Below are 23,001 nucleotides of genomic sequence, written 5' to 3' on the forward strand. Positions count from 1 at the left end.
ACCCCGCCCCCCCCCCCCCCCCCCCCCCCCCCGGCCCCCGCCCCCCCGCCCCCCCCCCCCCCCCCCCCCCCCCCCCCCCCCCCCCCCCGCGAAGGAGCCGCGTCTGGTTTGGTACCACGACTTACGCATGTACACCTACATACACAAGCAGCTACATAGTATTTGCATCACTACTAATAGACCAGAGCTTTCTGTGCTCCCCAGCCGTAAACCGGGCCATTCAACCAGGACGCTGCTTGCGCCATGGTGGATTCCAAATTGCTCACGTGCGCCGGTTCCAACCTGTCCGATGTCCGCTGAGCACAGGCGAGGCTTATTATGGCAACGCCGAAAGGAGGATTCGAGGTACGGCACACGGCATGCAGACAATTGGTGGTACACATGCATGCACGAGAAGGGGGAAGGATCTGAGTACGGCAGTAGGAAGACCTCGCTGGGTACTGGTTGGCCTAGAGAGAGTGACACGACACTTAATCCGTACAGTCATCCCCATTCCCATCCCCCATGTTCGAATCGTCGGTAGTAGGGCAAACTTGGGTGGTGTGATCCCCCGTTTCTGGGGAGTGGAGACCGCGGTGTGCGGAGGGGGGGGACACACAGCGTAGCATGCCGTTGTCGAGAGCAACCTATGCAACCTTGGTTCGCGCAAATGGGGACATTCACCGAGCTCGCCAGAGCAACATCAAACCATTCACCGACGCGGAAAGGTGCCACTTTCGGCACGTTCTACCGCAGGTCTGAGCGCCGCACCCTCTCGCATGGTCAGACAGGGGAACGAGCCGAGACTTTACACGGGCACGCATACGCCAGTTCAGGGTCCAGGGCCCAGCCAAACCGAGCCCTGCTTGGAAGGTTCACACAGGTCCATGTGTCGGGCGCAGGTTCGATACTAATGGTATGGTAGGGGGCTGGTCAGGGGACGCGAACGAGGTCAGAACCTGGCGGTTCGCAACCGTTTACGGAGTACCTACCTAGCGTGCTGGGCTGCTGGAACTTTGGTTGACGGTTGACATGGGCAACGGGGGAGGGAAAAAAAATCTTTTAATTAGATATCGGCTAGGACCAGGATGCCACATGGTGAAAGGGTGAGTGGGTACTTGGGTGGCTGCAAAGCGGATGCATTCCCCGGTGCCAGTTTGCTGGGTGGGATTCCTGAGAGGCTGGGAGCGAGCGGAGGCTAGTATCAGGCACAGTCAGGTTACAGGTACGTAGATCCGAGAGCTGGGGGGGATTGACGCGAAGAAGCTCGTGGGCGAGAGAAGAGATCACCCTTGCTAGTGTAGAACAGGAGCTATATAGTACAGAAGCTGTTCGGCTAGCGGAATCTGACGTGTTTGGCGTGATCTCCCCTGCTCTACTATGTATGTAAGGACAAGTACTCCGTACCACGTCCGAATTGAGAAGGTGTCGGCCCGCGGATTGAGGCTGGCGTCCACTCCTAACCCATTGCTGACTGAGGTGGATTCTAAATTATTCATACCTTTGAATTGGGTGCGGTCGTCGTGCAGACGCAGTAAGAAACACCGTTTACAGTCTCAATCGACAGACCAGGTACGGAATAATACCCCTTCGGTTGGGACTCGGAGCTGACAGATAGGTTTAGCAACTATTAACTGTTGTCCGCCGGGGTGTGAACCCGGCTGATCGGTAGCTGATCTCTCGGCGTTGGGAAGAGAATGACAGTCAGGGGCTGGTGACCAATAGGATGAGGACCAGCTGGACGGGCGTACTTGTTCTCTCACTCGGAATTGGAGAAGGGGGCCGGGACTAGGTACGAAATACCATGTCCTCCTCGTAGGGTGTATAGCAAGAGTGGGTATAAATTATCTTGTGTGAAACTTGAAACGAACAAAAGGGCACAAGGCTCATTTCAGACGGGCCGTTTGGCTGGGTCTGCCGGTCTATGCATCCCGTGCAAAGTAGAAAAATTAGTGTTTCTATCTTCTTTGTTTGCTTACGTTGTTGGTTCTCATTTCTCCGTCACATGATGGGATTTTGATGCACCTTCAGGTCGCTGGGCTACGTGGTTAATGCTGAGCAGAGAGCTGAAGAGGCGGAAAGACAGACTCAATCCAGGCAGGACAATATTTTGTTGATGCTAAGGTAGGTATTCAGGTTCAATTGATGTTGATTTGTGTGATTTATCTTGTCGGTTTTGTATCTTTTTCTTCCTCCCTCAGTCCTCTGTGTGGAAGGTCCTTCCACAAAGTTCATGTGAGGATCATCGCTAATGCAGGAACGACCTTCGAGAATTCCGTTCAGGCTGTGGCCAACCACCCAACCGCGGCGTTGCGCCTCCGACCCGCCCCCTGTCAGGTACCCGCATCAACAAGTACCCAGGTACGACAGTACCTCCGTATTCAATGTTCAAGTACTTGGGTCATGGTACCGGGGCCGTACATCCATGGTCAGAACCCCAATGAAAGAGAAGTGGGTCACACCAAAATATCAGGGACCAGGGCTTTGGAAGTTTGGGGACCTGCAAGGACCTCCAGCATCACCAAAAAGGGGGAACAAAAATGTCAGCGGGAGAAGGGTTCGCAGAGTTTTCAACCTGAACTCAAGGGAGCATTTCATCAAGAGGAGGCGCCCAACGACCTGACAGTATCTTCATTTTCCTTTGTGACCTTTATATGTACAACGGGATCTTTTGTGGAGCGCGGCAAGACCCATGAAGCCCCCTGAAATTCTCGCTCAAAGGAGGTGGCGGTACTTAGGTACCTAGTGTACGTACGGGGAACATGCGTCACTACCGAGAGCCGGGGAACCCAGGGTAGAGCTTCTAGAAAGTTTCCAAAATCCCAATGCAGCACAAGCTCCACGGAACCCTTCCAGAAAGAAGCCTTAATAAGTGAGCTGAAGTCAGCCATCAGCCTCCGCCATTATTAGATATTTGCTAGTCGCCATAAGCTTGACATAGATATTTGTGCCAGGGACTTCGTCATTGTTGATGAGTTAGAAATCCCAATCCCCTTCTCTCCTCGGGTCAGCATCAGCTACCTAGCTATTCCTATCTACACTAGATCCAGCCTTGCCCATGCTACTTCGGACAAGGGTTGCAGTTCCCGTTCGTAAATAGACTAACAAAGACGAATGAAGAGTGGACTTCAGCTTCTATGTTTCTATGGTGAGTTTATTCCGGCGTTCTCGCCATCCTCGAACTCCTACGGCCGTTTGTAACAGGATCCGTCGAGGATCCGTTGATAACTCCTGTTACACCGCCGCCGCCGCTCGGAGCGGACCGAGATGCAGTCCTAATTATACCTAGCGGAAGAGAGCCACAGCCCTGACCAGTCTGATGACAAAGGGAATAAAAGCCTGGAGGGTTGGGGCCGGTTCTGGCTTGGCTGAAAGTATGTATGTCTCATCGTGATCGTCTCTTGTTGGGCCCTCAGCCCATTGATTGCTTCCGTCAAATGAAACGGCCATTTGCAGTACACGGTTGAATGGTGGCAAAGGTCGGACTTATCGATGTTCGGGATACGCATCGGACTGGCCCAGGGGGAAGAAACGGCAGTACATGCAAGGTCCAGCTTTGCATTTCCAGGTTGGCTCCATTGTCGGACACGGCGCAGGCTCACTGATAGTACGGAATCTGACTGTTGCAACTTGAAAGGAGACTATTGAGTCATTGCACGACCTGTCATACAAATTGCGAAGCAGCCAGTCGGGATGTTATCGGGGGCGGGGGAGGGGGGGCGGCTCGCCAACTGTGGCAAGTAATGGCCGACAGATGCGCTGTCCCGCGTCATGGTTTCTAGGCTACAGGAGCGGTAAAGACGACGGCGGCATATCTCCAGTCAGGTATCGCCATTCCGCGCAAGTTATTCTCTCCCTTGCTGCCCAATCCGAGCGACCGGGCTCGTTGCTCACCATGAATTGGCAGTTAGTCTTGTCAAGAGGTAGATCGTATGGCTGTCGCTCACTTAACTGCACAGCTCGGTGGGCCCGTCCAGCTGGGACTGCCACTGCCACGGTGACACGCTTCCGTTCTGGTAATTCAGGTCTCGATGCCGCCGACGCACGCAAAATGCAAGGAAACGTGGACCAACACACCGAGCGATGGGGGGTGGGCTAAGAATAGAGAATACCGAAGCTGAGTGGCCGTCGCACGACGCCAATGCGTTGGGTTGCACGTATCCTCCAAGATGCTGCCGGAAGGACATCGCGAATGCTTTCTACGCTAAGTTTGTTGGACAGAAATCTGAACTCTGCTTACTGCAAGTGACAAGTACCCTGCCTTGCTAGGGTTCTCTTGGCTCTCTTAAAAGTATTACTTGGTGGCTTTTTTTATATCCTCTTACCATTTTCCCAATTTCTCATCCTCTCTCCCTTTTTCTTTTTGTGCGTCTACCCAAACTGCTGCAGCCCACACCGAAAGGGTGCGCCGAGAACTTGGAAGTCAAGACCGAGAAACAACTAAAATATGGGAAGGAAAAGAAAAACAGCGACAAAAAAGAAAGGCGGACAAGGACGGGAGCTTGAGAAGCCGGGTGTAAGAAGGGGAGAAGAAGCAATGACTAAGATTACTGTTTGTCAACTTGCCGGGAGAGTAACAAAGATCTAAGTGATCCCGTTTCCACCCCCAACAACCTTTTGTAGGTAGTTACACAATATCCCATACTGCGGCTGGACAAGGATAAGAACCTAGACTGTGGGTATGAACTATCACCCGCAGTTTGGCTCGTGTCAGTCGTGCCCCCCCAAATCTCACGCCTCAAAGTCTAAATCAGGGTGGACTGTCGGCTTCTATCGAGCGTGGGAAAGGTCGGATGGATTCCAAGCGATGAATACGTGCTTGAAAGGGTAGTACTACGGAGGTAGTCATTCTTGTATGTACGTAGGGCGGCCTGTTCCGAATTCTCAACATGCCGCCCCGCCTTTCAACTGCGGTCCGAACTCTCTTGACGGCCAGGAAAGCTTGGAGAAAAGCTCATTAATAATTCCGACTACGCCGCTTTGGGATACGCTCCCGCAGCCTAATCATCATCAGCCGGTCCGGAACGCGCTCGAAGTCCAGCGGAGTGGACCGCGTCTTGCCACTATGGGAGTGAAAGAAGACAAACATGACTGACCATGGCGAGGACCTACTGCAAGAAAAGAGAAACGTGAAGGATGAAGGACCCATCGGAATGGGGCGCTTTCAGGCTGCTTCCAGATTAAGGTCAATCAAACCGTTGCCAACTTGATGGAAGAGGGACATGGGATGAAGCAGCAGGGGTGTGGGTGTCGGGTACTCGTAACCCACACCTCAATACGGAGTACGTACCTCATTAACTGACCTAGGACGACGCGTTTGAAAGTCAATTAGCGCTCAACCTCCGATACAAGGATATTCCGCCTAATCCTTCACAAACGTGATGACGTCCCTCAAGGCTCGGCTTCTGAAGCTTTTGGCCCTCTCCATGACTACACTTCTATGACAGTATCGGAAATATATTCTTTCATCTATTATATCTAGGTGGCACTTTGTGGGCGATATTCCTTGAAAAGAAAATATTTGGAAGGAGTGCGACAAGCAGGTTGTAGATCTTCCTTGCAAGGACTCTCGGACCGGGGTACCCTTGTACTTGTGGGAAGTCGGGCTTGGATGGGTCACACATCCTAGCACGAGGTACCGAAAAAGGAGAGCAATGCCAATTACAGCCTACCAAGGTCTCCGCTGCCTTCTTTGGGAGTGCACCCTGTACCTGCCTCAGCATGGAACCTGGCATGCTACTGACGGCAGCAAGCAAGGGGGTAAATTACCAAAAAAAAAAAAAAAGAAGAGACCAAAGGGGAAAAAAAGGGCTATACACCTTCCCTGTCCTCAAGTTTTATTATAAGACACCATCGATCCCCCTTCTCACGCCAATTTTTTCCCCTGGTTATCATCTAATGCTCCCAAGCTCTCTGTACACTAGATACCCTCTTTTACCACCGGTGTCGTCCTCCTACCACCTTACAACTTTCGGTTCTGCTACTGTCGACTGCTTACGTGTTACCTACTCCCTCCTGAAACTCGACGCCGCAAAACGCCCTGTACGTAACGGCAGCAGCAGCATATCACCCGCAGCGTACCTGGCCAGCAAGCTCGGTACAAGGCAATCCAGCTTCAGCAAGGATCGCAAGATATCGAGACCTACGACTTGGTCGCTAAAACAAGGCAAAACACTCCCAGAGCAGACCTCGTTGCAACTGCGCCTCCTATCATCACGCGTTGTCGCCGAGATTGGCCATAAAAAGCTCCAGCAAGCCATCTCATTCGCATTTGGTGCCGCCTTCGCCCCTGCATTTTACCCTACCGCGTCAAGTCCGACATCTTACTGGCGACGCTGTCAACTGCTGCGAGATACAGAACCCCGTACAACCTCGCCTCAGCCCTCCCGCCCATCCGGCCCCTCCGTCTTACTCGCCTATCTTCTCGCGCCGCGATCTTAGAGGCCCCCAAAACTGTGAGTCACAGCTGTCTCAGCACATGTTTCGTGCTCGTCATCTTCCTTTTCCTCCCCGATGGTCCAAAAGATATATCTGTTTCTTTTTCCCCGTCTCGGCTGGCATTATAGGCTAACTCGATATTCCCAAGTCTTCCGCCGCCATTTCACGCCTCACAACCAAAATGATTGTCAGAGAATCACAAGCTCTCTTGAACATGGGTCGGGGTGCCTACGACACGACTGGTGTCCCCAAACCTCCACCGAAACCCAAACGCCGATAACCAGGCCGATATCCAGCTACAGTTACTTCTACATTCGGCCACTGGCGCAACATGAGTCTCACCATCCGACTGCGCGGGCCGTACCAGTTCGACCGTCGAAGTGGGAACAAGCTTCCCGCTCCCGCACCACCCGCGCCCGTCTTTCCCGACTTAGACCTTTTAATTGTCGCGTTTTCGCCTGTACCAATTACGGATTCTTGCAGCGGTTCCGGAGTTCTTCTAGGCCTATGGCCGACTTCTCTTAATCATTCTACGTCCCGATACACCATTTAATGCGCATTCCGAAAGACGATACATATCTTGGCTCGCCGCCACTTGCGTCCTATAAGCAAATCGCTGGAATACACGGGGGGGACTCGTTTTGGGCGCTATTGTTTTGGATTTCATCTCCTTCTGGTCGATACATGGCGTTTGAACATAGATGGGGTTGGTTTTTCGGCAACATTTTGGGCGACTCGATTTTCTGTCACCTGTCATTTTCGCTCCCTGTTTGTGCCCACCACCATCTGTGGCACCCATTCCTCGCAGGCCACCAGCTCCGCCTAATTCGCCGAGGCCGTGACGATCGCCCTCTACAAGACATCGACACATGCGGCAACATGCGGCAACCTGCGAGATCTCTCCGATGTGCATCACCCGCCTCTCCCCGCAACACTTACCACTTTGCTACTTTGGGCATGGACACGGTTTCTTTTGGATAAAGGCAACATAAAGGTGGCGTGCACTTGTCTCTGGATTTCAATTATGTTTCCCGGGAGCCGGTTCGGATCTGAAAAAAAAATATTGGGATGAGGTTGGGAAAAAGGGTTTTGATTTTTGGTTCCGCATATAGACTTGGCCCCTTTTTACGTTTTTCGTCACTTTCACTTTTGTTTTCTCCCCCGTCCCGTTTTCTCTCCTCGCGGAGGTGACGGGATGGAAATACGTCGCCTTGTCGGCCTCCATTTTCTGTTTCAATAATGTACACAATAGCTTGGGTGGAATACGGGGACAGCGATGCCCGGGAACTTGCCATGCTGGCCGGGTGCTGGGCTGGATCCAGGTTGATAGACGATACCCCCACAGGTTTAGACTTGTATGTATAGGTAACTGCACGAAGAATTAGAATAGCTACACAGCACTGAGTTTGTCTGAATCGAGAAAGCATTTCGACATTTTTTCTCTCTGCAATCATTGTGAGTGTTTGTCCTCCCCTTTCCTTCCCCAACCTTTAATTTATGTATGCAGACAGTCACGCGTACTGTGTTTATTTGCGTTTGCAAGTATGGTCTAGACATGTAGACGGAAGCTTCTTCGACAACAGACAACAGATGGTTGCGTCATCGTGGTGTGCCAAGTCGGCGTAATTGTCTCTCGTTTAGTTCCATCCTCTCGCCTCGGGCATGCATGTTATTGTCAGGCGAGTCCCAAAGAATGGGCGAGGCGAAGCCACCACCAAAACCGAGGGAAATGGCACTAATGCACGTTTAAAGGAGATGCAGGGCCTCCAGCAACACCCAGTACCATAGCACTGGGCCGCATCAGTCACTGCTCCGGGAATGCAGTAGTATCCCTCCCCATGGCAAGTGCTGTATTTCTTCTTTCTCAACAAAATAACTCAGCTGGATTGAAGCCTATTGGCTGACAATCCCTCGTAAGTGCTATAAAGCCCATCCGACCCCTACACAACATCGTATCCAACCCGCTGAAGTGGGTTCCAGGCTGCCCCCAAGGAAGGTACCTACAGATCAACATGCGAAGTACATCCCCGTGATCCTGTTGGCCGCGCGCATGCCCGTGTGGGGGTTCCGCCCCCCCCCCCCCCCAAAAAAAAAAAAAAAAGCAATGCAATGTTCCCGGCGATGCACGACTAGCAATGTGATGTATTACTTGTGTGTGCCATGTCAGAAGATTGAGAGTGGGGTTATCAGGGTGTTGGGAAATATGTATGTACAGTACAAATTTCGTCTACTGCGTAGCAGCCTACCTGACACTTTGCCATCACGTCTCATCAAGACACACCACTAAAAAGTGGCTGCAAACTACCTAGTGTAGCCGCGGTTCCGCTTCCGACCCGATTCATCGTCACGTAACCCAACAAGAACACTAGCCATCCTGCTAGTCAGCGCCACCAGTGGTCCCAGTCGATCGGCCATTGGAGATGGTTTCAATCTCCTGACTCCACTATGGCACCGACTAACAATCAGCGGGAGTTACCCGTATGGAGACCAAACTCGCAGAAAACACAGGGATCTGTCACCTGAGCTAAACCAAGTGTAAATACCGAGAAGACTGGGAAGTTGGGGAAATGGCGGCCAGATTTTGTTCGGCCCGGGTCGAGGACAAACGGATCATCGGCCTCGTCTCGCTTGCCTGACAAGCAATGTTGGTTCTATTGACTGCTCATATTTCAGGATAGACGTCCCTGCCGTTGGCTGAATTAGTACTCCACATGGTGTTTGCTTTTTGCTCTCCGAGTCCCCGACAGCCAGCCAACGAGGCCTTGTGCGGCGACTTAGACTCGATCTCGTTCAACCGTGCGCAATTCGGCGAATAAGTAACAATAGGTCCAAAGGGGAAAGAAAAGGAAAGAAAAGAAGAGGAAAAAGGGAGGAAGAGAAGTAAGAAATGAACGAAACACTCACGTCCTCCTAGCCAACGGCATCTGCCGTCTCACCCTCTCCCACTCGTCCAAGTCAATGTCCACCATACCCAAGGCCCCAACAGCCCCCTCCTCCACCGTGCCGTCCTCGGCCACGCCCCCGAGCCGACAGACTACCCGCCCCCAGGGGTCGATCGCCATGCTGTGCCCGTAGCTCGTCCTCCCCGTGCCATCATGGGGCCCCACCTGCGCGGCAGCGACTACCCAGGCCTGGCTCTCGACGGCCCTGGCCCGCAGCAGGACCTCCCAGTGGGCGCGGCCGGTGGGGACGGTGAAGGCCGAGGGGTAGGCGATGACGTGGGCGGGGCGGAACCCCCGTGCGGCCAGCGCCGCCGGCGGGTGGCCCAGGCGCAGCGACGGCTCCGGGAAGCGCAGGTCGAAGCAGATCAGGCTGCCGACGCGGCCGACGGGCGTGTCGAAGGGCGGCGTCAGGGCCGACCCGGCCTGCGTGTGCGCCGACTCGCGCAGGTCGCCGTAGTCGAAGAGGTGTAGCTTGTCGTAGCTCCCGTGCGGGAGGAGGCTGCCGTCGGGGTTGATCCAGATGGTGCGGTTGAAAAGCTTCGTCTGGGCTGGCTCTTGCTCTTGTCCCAGCTCCCAGGTAGGCGTGGCCGGGGAGGTGATACCGGAAGCACCGGTTGCCTCCTGCGGGACCGTGGGGACAACGGCGTTGGCTGCCGGCCCGGACGGTCGGACTGGGACAGGAACGTGTATGCCGACGTTGACGGCCAGGTGGTGTTCTTTAGCTGCTGACTGCAACCCAAGAACGAACGGAGACTCTGACACGGGCTTAGCCAGGGAAAGTGACTCTTGGAAGGAGCCGGCAATGTAGTCGGATGCCTCCGGGAGGAAGAGAACCTATACGCGTATGTGGGGTGAGCGAGACAAGGCCAAAGGTAAGCGGCGCGGCGGTCTTGAGCAAGGAGAGGTCATCCTAGCTAGCGATAAGCCTGCCCCCGGAGATTCTAGAATGGGATGTCTGCCACTAGGCAGCTAGGATGACTCCAGGCTCCTGGGGCAGGATGCATTGCGTAGAGACAGGTAGATATATCTTCGAAGCATGACCATACCTTTGCCCCCGCGGTGGCCGCTTTACTTATCAGTCGAACGCACTGCTCCAGATTGTGTGCCATTGAGGCAGTCGAGCAGAGCTGCCCAATGGCCTACCAGACAGATGTCAGATGGATCATCATCTCGAGGGTCAAGGCATGGCGAGGGCTGGATGTGTCTAACCGCAATCGCCATGATGATCGTGAAGGAAAGATAGGATAGGGGCTTTTCCCAATAATCAGCACGTCATCTACTTGGACATGGAAGGTGTCGAACAGAAGAAACTAGAGAAGATTTCATACTACACTCAGCTGTTCCGTGTATGAAACCTGATCACTTTGTTCCTAGACAACCCTATGAGGGGATATCCTTCTATGTCAAGCTAGGTACAGTACCTAGCCGTGCTAGCTAAGCCTCAAAATGGCCCAAAAGTGCAGCCCCTCCCGCCCCATCGCTCCCCACCATAAATACCTTCCTGCCTAAACCGTTGAACACTGTGACGTACGCAACGACTACAAGGAGATTCCATCAAGCTCAACAGCGTCGACAGCGACACCTAATTGCCCTATCGGAGCAGGTTCGGAAGCGAAATCAAAACGTCGCCGAGATGTCCATCATCCAACAACACACGTCCTCTTCGCTCAGCGATGCGTGGCGCACCATCAACATCGACGCCCTCCAGGAGGACTCGAGCGTCAACTTCGACACCTCGACCCTCCACCCCCCGCAGCCCGAAGTCAGCGACTCCGAGGTCCGGCAGCTGGCCGGCCAGGTCCGGCAGCTATTGAGAGGCGGCGACACCGAGGGCGCCTTGCGCGGCGCCTTGGAGTTCCCCGTCTACAACGGGCCCGATCTCGCAAAGGTTGGTTGGATCAGAGCTGCGCCTGACACTTGGCTTGTGTGTTTTGGGGCTGACTTGAGAGACACCACCCCAGGAAGCCCACCTCCAGACCGTCATCGAGGTCCTCCAGTCGATTAAAGCGAGTGACATGACGCCCATGCTACAGAGAATCTACAGCTCCCCCGGCGGAAGCGAATGCTTGGACGTCCTGATGAAATACTTGTGAGCGAGCACAACCCCCCCACACCCTCTCCGCCTCTTTCCGCCAGAGGGTAGCGTAAGGCTTACCAAACCAATCCCGCAGGTACAAGGGCATGGCATCTACATCCTCCTCCGGGAGCACTCCGCGGACACCTACCCGGGTTACCCCGCAGCAGACCGGCTTCAGCCAAGCAGGAGGGCGGCCAGGGGGCGCGAGCGAGTCCACCGGTACGGCGATGAGCGTCTTGCTGAGTTGGCACGAGAAGGTGGTTGAGGTCGCAGGGTTGGGCTGCATAGGCCGGACAATGACGGATTGGAGGCGAGTATGAACCAAGGAGGGCGAGCAGGGTTGGCCGGAGGAACACCATGGTATGAATGCGCGGGATATTCATAGACGAGGGGCGTCGTTTGGGTTGCCGGTAGCTCGTGACGCTTCTTCCCCAGGCGGTGACACTCAGGGTGTGAATAAAAAGCCCATGGCAATGACCTATACGAGCAATACAAGCCGACGATTCTAAGCATCTGTCGTTGGTAAACCTCCATCATACATGTCTATCATCTATCTGAACCTCCCGATCGGGCGGGTGTCGAGAAATAATGTACATTTCATTCATCGCCTCCACGATAGGCATTTGCCAAAGATGATCCAACTCGGCGAGCAGAGCGCCTATTTACTCTCCAGGATGTCCTTCAAGTTGACCTCTCCACTTCCTCGCGTCAATGGCTGAGCCTGGTTGGCCGATTCGTGCCAGCCGATCATATAGATGATTCTGAAGGTGGCCGGAATACTGCCGTCCTCATTCCCATGCAGCTCCTTGTATATCGCCTCGTTTGCGAGGAGGACGTCCCGGCCGATGGCGCCCATCTCGCGCCCCAGGACAGCATTGCTTTCGCCCATGGCTTGCAGGTCCCGCATCAGCGCAAAGGTGTCTGGGTAATCGACGATGATGTCGTCCACGTCGACCGTCAGCATCTTGAAGCCTGCCCTCTGGAGAAGACCTCCAACGTCCCGAACATCGGCCAGCGGCGACACATGGGGAGAGATCCCTCCCTTTCGCTCTTGCTCAGCAAGCTGCAGTGAAGTCCGCAGCTCGAACAAGGTGTCTCCGCCGAGCATGGCGCCAATGAAGGGGCAGTCGGGCTTGAGAAGGTTGTTTATCTGCTTCAAAACGCCTGGGAGGTCGTTGACCCAGTGCAGGCTGAGATTGCTCATGGCCATGTCGAAGGAACCAGCCTCGAAAGGGAGACTCTCTTGATCAACCAAGACATGGCGGGTTAAGGCAATGTCCTGGTTAAACGGCAAGTCGACGTCTCGAAAGAGCAGGGCTTGGGACGAATCGGCAGCTACCAGTTCGGAGATGCGGCTGGACAGCGACGGCGAGATTGGCATCGCCGGGTCTGGGTCGGGGTTCTCTCGAGTCAGCGCCCTGGCGATGTTGCACGAGTTTGCGCCTACGTCCAAGACTCTGGGAAAGTGGCGCTTGATATCCTAGGGGAGGGAATGTTAGGCAAGGTCTCGTGTGCAGGGGGGAGACGTGGGTAGGCGTACCAGAAGCCGCTCGCAAAGCCGGAGAGCCACCTCATCCTTGAGATAGTCAGCCTGTCGGCTGCTTTCAACGTCGACAGCGGCCCTCTCCCTCTGTAGCCATTTTGTCCGTCGATTGAAGACGTCGAAGACTGGGGCCCCTGCAGCTTGGAATGCGTAGCAGCGCCGCGGAGGCTGCCTGGCTCGCAGAGCGGACCATGCGGAGACTCTTGGTAAGACGAGCCTCATCCTCCTCCCGCACGATGGTATCGCATTCTGGTCTAGTAATGCGATTATTACGGTGAGAAGCCGTTTGAGCAATCGAGTTTATCTGGGAAACGTCACGCAAAGCCACAAGCACTAGCCACAAATATCTGCCCCCCCTTGAGCCCCGCTGCGGAGCGGCGGTCTATACTCACCGCAAGCAGAGAGCTCCACTTCCCCCGATCACGACCTTCGACCATCCGCTACGATCAGTTCTTCTCTTCCGGCGACCCATCGACCCACACTCTGCACGAAAGCTGTCACACCTCACACTCTCGAGCCTGCTTCCACATCTTAAACCGTCTCCGTCTCTCTCACCGTCTTGGTTTGAGCAAAAGGTCATGCATTGGTGTTCGCTATGAGGGCCGTATCTGAATGGTCCGAGAGGTCTATCGCTCGATTGATTGAAGCTTCAGTTCACGGCCGGGCCGCCTCGTCTAAAACTACGCCGACTCAACACCGACACCGACACCGAAACCGAAATTGATATACCCCCATCTCCCATTACCCAACATGGCGTCCTCTACTACCTCCGGCTTCCTCGGCCGCTCCACTAGCAGCAACTCGAACATGCGTGGCCTTGTACAGTTCATTGCTGACCTGAGAAATGCGAGGGCTCGGGAACTGGAAGAGAAGCGTATCAACAAGGAACTGGCCAATATTCGGTAAGTCCGCCGAGCCTCGTTCGATTCAGGCCCGGCTTGCTAACCTCTCTTCTCTCACAGCCAAAAATTCAAGGGTTAGCCGACGGTTATCATCCTTCGAATCTTTCGATGCTGACTCGGTGGTAGATGGGAGCCTCAGTGGCTATCACAAGAAGAAATACGTCTGCAAAGTACGAATCGGACGAGCTCCCCCGCCCCCCGAACCTACCCCTGGCTGACTGTCTCAACAGCTCCTTTACATATATATCCTGGGATGGAACGTTGATTTCGGCCATCTCGAGGCCGTCAACCTCATCTCTGCGAACAAGTACTCAGAGAAACAGATCGGGTACCTCGCCATGACACTGTTCCTGCACGAAAAGCACGAACTTCTACATCTAGTCGTCAACAGTATACGGAAGGACCTTCTGGACCATAACGAACTCTTTAATTGCCTTGCCTTGCACGCCATTGCAAATGTTGGCGGTCGCGAAATGGGCGAGGCCCTGAGCGGAGAGGTTCACAGGCTCCTCATTGCCCCGTATGTTCAAATCATCAAGCCAGGCGGGCCTCTTACGTTCCTAGACGAGCTAATCGATTGCCAGGACGTCGAAGGCATTTGTCAAGAAGAAGGCTGCACTCACCCTCTTGCGGTTATATCGGAAGCATCCGGATATTGTGCAACCGCAATGGGCCGAAAGAATCATTTCCCTGATCGACGACGTGGACTTGGGCGTAGCGCTCTCTGTTACGTCCCTCGTCATGGCTCTGGCGCAAGACAACCTTGACCAGTACAAGGGCGCCTATGTCAAGGCTGCAGCGAAGCTGAAGCGGATTCTTATCGACGGCGATTTTAATTCGGATTACCTTTATTACAAGGTTCCCTGCCCTTGGATACAGGTCAAGCTCCTGCGGTTACTCCAATACTTCCCACCGTCAGGTATGTCCCGTATAGTTGCTTATATAGGCATCCAGCCCCTCACATATATCACAGATGACAGTCATGTCCGGGAGATGATCAGAGAATCCCTCCAGAAGATCCTCAACTTGGCATTGGAGACGAACAAGAACGTACAGCAGAATAATGCCCAGAACGCGGTCCTCTTCGAGGCCATAAACCTAATCATACACCTTGATACAGAACACGCCTTGATGAAACAGATATCTTCAAGGCTTGGCAAGTTCATCCAATCCAGGGAGACCAATGTCCGGTACTTGGGTTTGGAAGCCATGACCCATCTAGCTGCCCGAGCGGATACGTTGGATCCTATAAAGCAGCACCAGGATGTCATCATTGGATCTCTCAGAGATCGGGACATCAGTGTCCGTCGCAAAGGCCTCGACTTGCTCTACAGCATGTGCGACTCAACAAATGCCCAGGTTATCGTGGGAGAGCTGCTCCATTATCTCCAGAACGCCGATTTTGCCATTCGGGAGGAGATGGTCCTGAAGATTGCAATCTTGACTGAGAAATACGCCACCGACGTGCAGTGGTATGTCGACATATCCCTGCGCCTCATAGCCATGGCAGGGGATCATGTTAGCGACGAAGTCTGGCAGCGGGTGACACAGATTGTGACAAACAACGAAGAGCTTCAGGTGTACGCGGCGCGGAACACACTGCAGTATGTGAAGCAGGATCACGTCCACGAGACCCTGGTCAAGATCGGAGCCTATATCCTTGGGGAGTTTGGCCATCTCATCGCCGAAGAGAAGGGCTGCAGTCCAATCGAGCAGTTCCTCGCCCTGCAGGGCAAGCTTCCCGCCTGTTCGTCGAGCACAAGGGCTATGATCCTCTCTTCATTCATCAAATTCGTCAATCTCTTCCCTGAAATCAAGCCGCAACTCATCCGCGTGTTTGACGTCTACAGCCATACCCTCGATTCAGAACTTCAACAACGTGCATGCGAGTATCTTATTCTGGCCAACCTGCCGACGGACGACCTACTCCGGACGGTGTGCGATGAGATGCCTCCGTTCCCAGAGCGCCAATCCGCCTTGCTGTCCAGGTTGCACCAGAAACACGCGAATACTAGCGATAAGCGCACCTGGGTGGTTGGCGGAAAGCACGCAAACACGGACGTTGCCGAGCTCAGCATGGCTAAGAACCCCGGGTTGAAGCGGACGTTCAGTGCGAACGACCAGGTCCATGGCAATGGGCATGCGGATGGCGGGCCGACCAGCGGGGCCAATGGCCATTCTGCAGCCACCGACCTTGCCGGTCTCGATATGACCAACCTTGGCCCTGCGGAGCCAAAGAGCACCAAGGTGCCGAACCTCGCAAGCGCCGCCCACCTTTCGCCTGGGTGGGAGAAGGGGTTCCGCAGACTCTTACTAAAGGCTGAAGGGGTGCTCTTCGAAGATGGGCAGATACAGGTTGGAGTCAGGTCTGAGTATCGGGGCCAGATGGCGTGTCTGATCCTGTACTTCACCAACAAGACGCCCACGATTATGAGCTCTTTCACGACAACTCTGGATCTCGACGAGAGCGATAAGACGAGTCTAACCTGGGACGTCAAGGGGCTGCCGGACACCACCATCACGCAGGGGTCACAGGCTCAGCAGGTCATCATGTTTGAGGCGAAGAAAGTCTTTGCCAACAGCCCAACGATGAGAATCAGCTATCTCGCTGGGGCGCTGCAAGCAGTGACGCTGAAACTCCCGATCGCGGTCCACAAGTTTATGGACCCCGCGGATCTGTCTGCTGATGATTTCTTCAAGCGATGGAAGCAGATCGGGGCAGCACCCCGCGAGGCACAACAAATCTTCGGACTCAGTGGCTCGAAAGACGGCACCCGTGAAATTAACGAGGACTTCGTGCGGGGAGTCCTAGAAGGCTTTCGATGGGGCCTTCTGGATAGAGTTGATCCGAACAAAAAGAACTTTGTTGGTGCGAGCGTTGTGCACACGGCTGAAGGAGGCAAATTCGGGTGCTTGTTGAGACTGGAGCCAAACTACGGCAACCAGGTAAGCATAGATGACAGTGCCGCCGTAATATAGATGCTAACAGACGGTGTAGATGGTACGCTTAACGGTCAGGGCCACAGATGAGGCCGTACCACCAGTTATCCTGAAGCTCATGGTGGAGAGGATCTCGGCTGGAATGTCGACCATGCCAGAGGAGTACGTGGCGCCCACGCCTAGAGAGATATCAGAGACATTCAGCAACATCATGGTAATATGAAAGGATACCCCGTGGGCTGGCAAGGTACTCATTTGAGTCTTGGAGGTGATGATTCGAATGGGAGGAGAAGCTCGAACCGTTCTCAGGGGGCCCAGCATATGTGAGCTTTGGAAAACGGCGGTTGAGTCTGTGCGACAACTCAACGCTGAGAGAGAATATAATTTTACTGAAGAATTGCATGAAACTTAATCCAAGATTCATACCCACTCCCGGACCTTCTAGATGTCTGTAGCATTTAGCATTATTACTTCTTTACGCAGCCCTGCTTTGAGCTTTAACGATAGAAGTGGTCTATGAGGACCAACCTGGCTCACATTGATTACCTAACCCAGGAAGCTCCTGAACCGATGGTCCGAGCTTCACCTGGTCCCCACCCTAGCTTTCTACCCCACGCCATCACCAGGTCATAGGTCTGCCTGGAAAGCGGACCTTTAAAGTAAGAGCTCCATGTGCCACCCCAGTAGCCTGCACCTGACTGGCCTCGAATGATTTATCAGAACATTGGATCGGCATGGAAGGACAAGTCGTGCTAGGATAAACGGACCCAAGCTGAAGGAGTCTCCGCCGCCGGCACCGAATCGCGAGTTTCCCGACACTAGTCTCTACGGTGGCAGCAGAGCTAGTTCGGCTCGTCATCAACTCGAGCATAGGAGATACTGCCTATCTGCTCCCGCCTGTCGCCTCCGGGCAGCCAGTTAGCAACATGTCGTCCGGCGGGACTCTGAACTTCATCACGTTCAACCAGGATCACAGCTGTCTGGCTGTTGGTAAGCCGCCCCTCCTCCGAGCAAGGCAGGTAGCTTCCTTCCTAGCCAGCTAACCAGAACCTCCCAAGGCACATCCAAGGGCTTTCGAATCTACCACACCGACCCTTTCTCCAAGATATTCAGCAGTGACGATGGCAGTGTCTCGATTATCGAGATGCTCTTCTCGACTTCCCTGGTTGCCCTAATACTCTCGCCGAGGCATCTCATTATACAGAACACAAAGGTATGCCGGCGTGACAGGTTTCTTTGTTATGTTGGCATGTGCTAATTTATTCCCGCCCGACAGCGAGCGTCTGTAATATGCGAGCTCACATTCCCCTCCGCCGTCCTGGCCGTCCGGCTGAACCGCAAGCGCTTAGCCGTTGTGTTGGAAGAGGAGATCTACCTCTACGACATCTCTAACATGAGCTTACTATACACCATCGCCACCTCGCCCAACCCGAGTGCGATCTGCTCCCTCTCGCCGTCGTCAGAGAACTGCTACATTGCATACCCACTGCCCAAGCCGCGCGACGACTCAGGCGATAGGCGGCCCGCCCACGCTCCCCCGCTGTCTACCTACGTGCCTCCAACGTCGGGGGAGGTTCTCATCTTCGATACGCTCACTCTCAAAGCTGTCAATGTCATCGAAGCCCACCGTTCACCACTGTGTTGCATTGCGCTGAACAGCGAAGGGACCTTGCTCGCCACGGCATCCGAGACTGGCACCATTATCCGCGTCTTCAGCGTACCTCGCGGACAAAAGCTCTACCAATTCCGGCGTGGAACCTACCCATCAACAATCTACAGCATGTCTTTCAATCTCAGTTCCACCCTCCTCTGTGTCTCGTCGACCTCCGAGACTGTCCACATATTTCGGCTCGGAGTGGCGCCACATAGTGGTAACATATCTACTGGATCCGAGACTCCCACCTCGCCCCGCAGAGACCGCTGGTCGCGCTCCCGCAGCCAGGATAGCGCCGACAATTCGCCAAGCAGCACCGCCGAGTCGCCCCGCAGCGAAGCAGCCGACTACGTCGGTAGCCCAGCAGCCCCTGCACTTCCGAACTTAGGGGGGGGATACAATGGATCGAGCCCAACCGCGCACCGTCGCCAGAGCGGCTCCTTCAGCAGCATGCTCCGGCGCTCGTCGCAGATTATGGGCCGCAGCGTGGCTGGGGTCGTGGGCTCGTACCTCCCAAACACCGTGACCGAGATGTGGGAGCCACTGCGCGACTTTGCGTACATAAAGATTCCCAAGGCGTCCAACGTCGGCCTGCCCCGGGGCGGCGCGGGCGGGCCATTGAGGAGCGTCGTCGCCATGAGCAGTAGCTCCCCCCAGGTTATGGTTGTCACTAGCGATGGTGGCTTCTACGTCTTCAACATAGACATGGAACACGGAGGGGAGGGATACCTGGTGAAGCAGTTCTCGTGAGTTAAACCACCCACTCCCGGTCTCTCTTGATGTCGATTTACCGAGTTGATCTGACTAAATGATGTAGGGTCCTCGACGGCGATGACAAACTAGACACCTCGGCGTACGGGGCTTGAGCGTTTTTTCAGGATTTGTTTTTAATGGCGGCAAGAGACAGCAGCTGTGTCATATCCTAAGGTCAATCTTGATTGGCATTGTTTCTTGCTTTAATGGGACGCAGGCTCAGGTTCGTATGCCCCCCGGCTGTCGACCTATTATGGTTAACAGGATGATTACCTCCGTGGTTGTTATTTTGTTTTCGGGATCTCGCATCGAGCCCCTTTTCTTCCGTACACTTCGAATTATATCAGTGTCAGGAGGGCCGAACCCCTTGTTGATGGATCCCAACCTCACGTCATATGTGGAAAGTGGGAGTGACGACAGGCTGTAACAGAGTCTTTCGGAGGCAGCTTGTGGGTTCTTATCACGATACCCTCTCTTTCTGGGTTCAGTTGTCAGCGAGCGTCTTGTCATTAAATGTATGTCTTGGCTAGCTTTATGTGCAAGGTATTCAATGCCTGGGCAGGACTACCCCTTCAATCACGACCTGGTCCAAGAACAAAGTGCACAATCCAGAGGTAGGGAAACATAACTTTGCGCCGTCCCTCCCTCCTTACCCCCCAGCCCATCGAACATCCAATCCCACTTGCGCCTCGGAGGATCCCAAATACTCAAGGCCGCAATTTAAACAATCATATACTGATGAGTCGACCATCGTTTCTTCATAAAAACCCGTAAGAAAACATTCCAGCAGTGACATGCTATGGCCCATCCATAACCGCGTCGCACCACTACTGGCCAAGCTCGCTGGCTGGCCAGTTACCGCCCAAAGCAACAGACAAAATGTACTTCCGTAGATGTCCGATCCAACCGTCATAGAATAAACGAATAAATAGATAAACCCTGCGAGACAATATACCCAATATATTCTTTCATATCCAAAAAAAAAAAAAAAAAAGGGGGGGTTGGATGGCTATCATTCGAAAATCCAGCCGCCGGAATCGAGAGGCTTGGCTCTCACAGCAGCGACAGCAATCAAAATCTGGGGGCGGCAACCCATTCACCGCGCATATGGCCGGTTCATAAGGGCCACCTCGCGTGCAATCTCGGCCCACTCGAGCTCTCTCTTGACGCAATCGTCAGATCCGTCTTCGGCGCCGGCGTTCTTCATCCGGAGGAGCTCTTCCCACTTCAACAGCTCGTATGCGAACCTCAGGTGAGGCTGGATGATGACGTTGAGTCTGCGGGCGCGCACGAAGCAGTAGGCCCGAGGGAAGGACATGTTCCTCGCCCGCATCACCTCGGCTATGCATATGGTGGCGCTGCGGGAGACGCCGACCCTGCAGTGGACGAGTGTCGCTGTGCCTCTGCGACGGCCTTGGTCTAGATCGGGGGCAAGCACTGATCAGCTATCGTGTTTCTCTTCTTACCCCAGGACCGTCACGTCATGGAGCTGCAACGTACCAACAAATTCGAGACATCGCTCGAATTGATCTGTCAGAGGGTCAATCCCGTTGTCTTGCACGCCCTGGACGACGCAGACGTTCTCCGGACCCCACTCGTCCAGCTCGCCATCCGGCCACATGGCTGTCTCGCCCACGCTCAGGATTTGATTGATTCCTAATGCCTTCAGCAAGCTAGGGTTGTTTGCGTGCGTCAGGTTTCCGAGGTACATGTAGTCCGTGATCCTACTAGGGAGCGATCCGTCCAGGCCCGGGAACCACTTCGGCTCGTTCTTGACCAGATCTGTAATCTCGGAGAAGGGCTTGTCGGAACACACTGGGGACTCGTGCAGGAGGCGGGGAGCGATGGCGCTCAGCAGAGCTACGTCTGTGATGTAGGCAAAGAAGTTGCGATGCTTCTTCGTGTGCAGATTTAGCCAGGCGTCCGGGATCGGAAGACCAGTGCTGTAGCTAAAGTATGCGATTCCGAGCATAGTCGACTCGGTATAGCCATCAGCGCAGTGGATAAGTATCTTCCGGGGGCGCAACCCGGTTGGACAAATTTCCGGAGCAGGAGACATGGTGGTGTCGCCTCCGTCATCTGTCTCTTCCACGTTGGAGTCGGACGGGTACGTGCCGTGAGCTAGGTGGTAAATCCATTTGCAGGTTTCCAGAATGCCATCGGCCTCGGCATGGGACCAGGTCGGAGCGAGTATACTCCCCGACGAGGGGAAGTCAAAATAGGGTTGTTTTACGACTTGGTCGGGCCGTTCCGCGACAGCCTGAAGTGCGGACGGGTTCAGACGTCCTAGATCGCTGCACTCTATCAAAAGGTCATAACGATGCTCGTCCTCCGACGCTGGATCGGGAGTCGGGCCCATCCATACGTTGTGCGATATTTCGGACGCCTTCGTCATGGCATACATCTCCATCCTCTCCTGGTGGAAAAAGTCGACCACGTTCCCGGTCAAGTTTCCGGCAGAGTCGACAGCGACGATTTCTGGGAACCGCTGCTCAAAGGCCTCAAACTTGCCAATACAGATAAAAGTGTTGTAATGGGGTAGTGAGTTGCCTTGGATTTCGTGCTTCTCGCGCCATCTCTGCTGCGCAGCAGTGACATCCCAACCAATCTTCCGAACCAAGTCGTCGTCATCGCCGTAGACAATGACGTCGGATGTCATGGCACTCTTTGCTGCCTGGATCTGGAAGTTCCGCACTGAGAAGCCCTCCCTGGGATCGATGTCGAGGAACTCGGCCGAGGACCCGGACTGCAAAAGCTCGTCGGGGGCGATTGCCCCTTTCAGGCGGGATGTATTCAGATCGCCGTCCGCCTTGACGAGAGTGATACCCCGAAGACAAGAGGGGGTTCTCCTCAGCGCGCGGCGCTTGGCAATGAAGAAAGCCTGCTGGACGTGGTTGCTCGGGTGCAGACCATGGAACCAGGGAAACACGTGCGACGGATCGGGTAGAGGTTGACACGAAAGGTACTCTAGGGCACCAGCAACACCCCCAGCATCGATCTTGTAGAGAGAAAATGGTCCGGAATCGAGACGAGGGTAGTTGTAGGGCGGGTAAAGCAGGGACTGCGGAACATCGTCATCGCCATTTCCGGGTGTCGGGGGTGGTGTCGTGGGGTCGGCGTGCGGCACTGGGCCTGGTGGGCAAACAGGAATATGTTTATTCGGGACAGGGGGAGGGCATTGGCCTGACTGGGTGTTGATGGTGTCGAGAGTTATGGTAGAAGTAAGGGAGCCGATGGCAGAGGCGGATCGATGTGGGACGATTGGTCGGGGAAGAGCAATTGTAGCCATAGCACAGTATTCTCGGCCGTGGTCAGTTGGCGATGGACTACGCGGGGCGGTTGCCGATGGGTGCTTTATCGCGCAGACAGGCGGCAAGGAGGCGATGACGAGGACAGCTGGGACAGCGATGGCTGCGAAATGGACGGGAGCAAGTTGACCATGTAGATGGGCACGAGTCTAGCAGCTAGAGCGAGAATTGGCCACAGGAGGAAGATCAGACGAGACGCAGTGATGGATTGGATGGGAGAAAGAGGACAAAGGTTCGGAGGTTTGGAGGCGAGGAGACAGGAGGATGGTCTGGCGGTTTGTTGGTAGGCCAGGAAAGTACACACAACCTTATCGCACACCCCTGCTTCAGAATGGGATGTTGCCAAGCATCTCCAAAAGCGGTGGCAATTGCTGTGCGTTTCTTCTTGCGGGGTACGGAGAACAGAGGACGTCGGGCCAGTTGAATGACCGCACGGATAGAGTTGTGAAATTTTTATTTACGCCG

The 23,001-nt window shown here is 54.5% G+C and overlaps 7 protein-coding genes across 7 annotated transcripts; 4 read left to right on the forward strand and 3 right to left on the reverse strand.

Moving 5' to 3' along the window:
• Positions 1 to 5,581: 5,581 nt before the first annotated feature.
• On the forward strand, positions 5,582 to 6,760 carry QBC33DRAFT_37227 (uncharacterized protein). The gene is made up of 2 exons (XM_060423995.1): positions 5,582 to 6,434; positions 6,566 to 6,760. The coding sequence occupies exon 1, from the start codon at positions 5,701 to 5,703 to the stop codon at positions 6,418 to 6,420; it is 720 nt and encodes a 239-aa protein (XP_060289198.1). The 5' UTR covers positions 5,582 to 5,700; the 3' UTR covers positions 6,421 to 6,434; positions 6,566 to 6,760.
• Positions 6,761 to 8,853: 2,093 nt separating this feature from the next.
• QBC33DRAFT_37254 (carbon-nitrogen family protein) lies at positions 8,854 to 10,793 on the reverse strand. The gene is made up of 5 exons (XM_060424000.1): positions 10,569 to 10,793; positions 10,406 to 10,498; positions 9,322 to 10,193; positions 8,937 to 9,101; positions 8,854 to 8,860 (listed from the first exon to the last, which is right to left on the reverse strand). The coding sequence occupies exons 1-4, from the start codon at positions 10,578 to 10,580 to the stop codon at positions 9,080 to 9,082; spliced, it is 999 nt and encodes a 332-aa protein (XP_060289199.1). The 5' UTR covers positions 10,581 to 10,793; the 3' UTR covers positions 8,854 to 8,860; positions 8,937 to 9,079.
• Positions 10,794 to 10,862: 69 nt separating this feature from the next.
• On the forward strand, positions 10,863 to 12,087 carry QBC33DRAFT_523067 (Arp2/3 complex 16 kDa subunit ARPC5). The gene is made up of 3 exons (XM_060426597.1): positions 10,863 to 11,247; positions 11,321 to 11,448; positions 11,531 to 12,087. Exons 1-3 carry the CDS (start codon positions 10,993 to 10,995, stop codon positions 11,754 to 11,756), a joined length of 609 nt encoding a protein of 202 aa, XP_060289200.1. The 5' UTR covers positions 10,863 to 10,992; the 3' UTR covers positions 11,757 to 12,087.
• QBC33DRAFT_37333 (S-adenosyl-L-methionine-dependent methyltransferase) lies at positions 11,909 to 13,430 on the reverse strand. Its single transcript, XM_060424003.1, has 2 exons — positions 12,977 to 13,430; positions 11,909 to 12,916 (listed from the first exon to the last, which is right to left on the reverse strand). The coding sequence occupies exons 1-2, from the start codon at positions 13,199 to 13,201 to the stop codon at positions 12,095 to 12,097; spliced, it is 1,047 nt and encodes a 348-aa protein (XP_060289201.1). The 5' UTR covers positions 13,202 to 13,430; the 3' UTR covers positions 11,909 to 12,094.
• Positions 13,263 to 17,309, forward strand: QBC33DRAFT_523072 (adaptin N terminal region-domain-containing protein). The gene is made up of 7 exons (XM_060426598.1): positions 13,263 to 13,881; positions 13,942 to 13,955; positions 14,008 to 14,051; positions 14,112 to 14,401; positions 14,466 to 14,800; positions 14,855 to 16,827; positions 16,880 to 17,309. Exons 1-7 carry the CDS (start codon positions 13,730 to 13,732, stop codon positions 17,042 to 17,044), a joined length of 2,973 nt encoding a protein of 990 aa, XP_060289202.1. The 5' UTR covers positions 13,263 to 13,729; the 3' UTR covers positions 17,045 to 17,309.
• A 157-nt stretch (positions 17,310 to 17,466) lies between these two features.
• QBC33DRAFT_523075 (autophagy-like protein 18) lies at positions 17,467 to 19,807 on the forward strand. The gene is made up of 4 exons (XM_060426599.1): positions 17,467 to 17,811; positions 17,880 to 18,034; positions 18,098 to 19,221; positions 19,293 to 19,807. The coding sequence occupies exons 1-4, from the start codon at positions 17,748 to 17,750 to the stop codon at positions 19,339 to 19,341; spliced, it is 1,392 nt and encodes a 463-aa protein (XP_060289203.1). The 5' UTR covers positions 17,467 to 17,747; the 3' UTR covers positions 19,342 to 19,807.
• Positions 19,808 to 20,232: 425 nt separating this feature from the next.
• Positions 20,233 to 22,658, reverse strand: QBC33DRAFT_37410 (dual specificity phosphatase). Its single transcript, XM_060424011.1, has 2 exons — positions 20,729 to 22,658; positions 20,233 to 20,647 (listed from the first exon to the last, which is right to left on the reverse strand). The coding sequence occupies exons 1-2, from the start codon at positions 22,515 to 22,517 to the stop codon at positions 20,325 to 20,327; spliced, it is 2,112 nt and encodes a 703-aa protein (XP_060289204.1). The 5' UTR covers positions 22,518 to 22,658; the 3' UTR covers positions 20,233 to 20,324.
• Positions 22,659 to 23,001: the final 343 nt, after the last annotated feature.

Source organism: Phialemonium atrogriseum, assembly GCF_030411735.1.
Source record: "Phialemonium atrogriseum strain 8032-3 unplaced genomic scaffold QBC33scaffold_1, whole genome shotgun sequence".
Lineage (NCBI taxonomy): Eukaryota > Fungi > Ascomycota > Sordariomycetes > Cephalothecales > Cephalothecaceae > Phialemonium > Phialemonium atrogriseum.

What these genes read in the sequence shown, in the direction of transcription:
- QBC33DRAFT_523072 (XM_060426598.1), top strand. Translation starts at nt 13,730, where the DNA reads ATGGCGTCCTCTACTACCTCCGGCTTCCTCGGCCGCTCCACTAGCAGC. An exon ending in CACAGGCTCCTCATTGCCCC is followed by an intron (nt 14,402 to 14,465) that starts GTATGTTCAAAT and finishes ATCGATTGCCAG; the next exon opens with GACGTCGAAGGCATTTGTCA. An exon ending in AGCCAAACTACGGCAACCAG is followed by an intron (nt 16,828 to 16,879) that starts GTAAGCATAGAT and finishes CAGACGGTGTAG; the next exon opens with ATGGTACGCTTAACGGTCAG.
- QBC33DRAFT_37410 (XM_060424011.1), bottom strand. Translation starts at nt 22,517, where the DNA reads ATGGCTACAATTGCTCTTCCCCGACCAATCGTCCCACATCGATCCGCC. An exon ending in GCGATGTCTCGAATTTGTTG is followed by an intron (nt 20,648 to 20,728) that starts GTACGTTGCAGC and finishes CCCCCGATCTAG; the next exon opens with ACCAAGGCCGTCGCAGAGGC.
- QBC33DRAFT_37227 (XM_060423995.1), top strand. Translation starts at nt 5,701, where the DNA reads ATGGAACCTGGCATGCTACTGACGGCAGCAAGCAAGGGGGTAAATTAC.
- QBC33DRAFT_523075 (XM_060426599.1), top strand. Translation starts at nt 17,748, where the DNA reads ATGTCGTCCGGCGGGACTCTGAACTTCATCACGTTCAACCAGGATCAC. An exon ending in TCATTATACAGAACACAAAG is followed by an intron (nt 18,035 to 18,097) that starts GTATGCCGGCGT and finishes CCCGCCCGACAG; the next exon opens with CGAGCGTCTGTAATATGCGA. An exon ending in TACCTGGTGAAGCAGTTCTC is followed by an intron (nt 19,222 to 19,292) that starts GTGAGTTAAACC and finishes TAAATGATGTAG; the next exon opens with GGTCCTCGACGGCGATGACA.
- QBC33DRAFT_523067 (XM_060426597.1), top strand. Translation starts at nt 10,993, where the DNA reads ATGTCCATCATCCAACAACACACGTCCTCTTCGCTCAGCGATGCGTGG. An exon ending in ACGGGCCCGATCTCGCAAAG is followed by an intron (nt 11,248 to 11,320) that starts GTTGGTTGGATC and finishes ACACCACCCCAG; the next exon opens with GAAGCCCACCTCCAGACCGT. An exon ending in GACGTCCTGATGAAATACTT is followed by an intron (nt 11,449 to 11,530) that starts GTGAGCGAGCAC and finishes CCAATCCCGCAG; the next exon opens with GTACAAGGGCATGGCATCTA.
- QBC33DRAFT_37333 (XM_060424003.1), bottom strand. Translation starts at nt 13,201, where the DNA reads ATGAGGCTCGTCTTACCAAGAGTCTCCGCATGGTCCGCTCTGCGAGCC. An exon ending in GGCTTTGCGAGCGGCTTCTG is followed by an intron (nt 12,917 to 12,976) that starts GTACGCCTACCC and finishes TCCCTCCCCTAG; the next exon opens with GATATCAAGCGCCACTTTCC.
- QBC33DRAFT_37254 (XM_060424000.1), bottom strand. An exon ending in CGGCCACCGCGGGGGCAAAG is followed by an intron (nt 10,194 to 10,405) that starts GTATGGTCATGC and finishes ATACGCGTATAG; the next exon opens with GTTCTCTTCCTCCCGGAGGC. An exon ending in ATGCCGTTGGCTAGGAGGAC is followed by an intron (nt 9,102 to 9,321) that starts GTGAGTGTTTCG and finishes AGCCAACGGCAG; the next exon opens with GGACGTCTATCCTGAAATAT.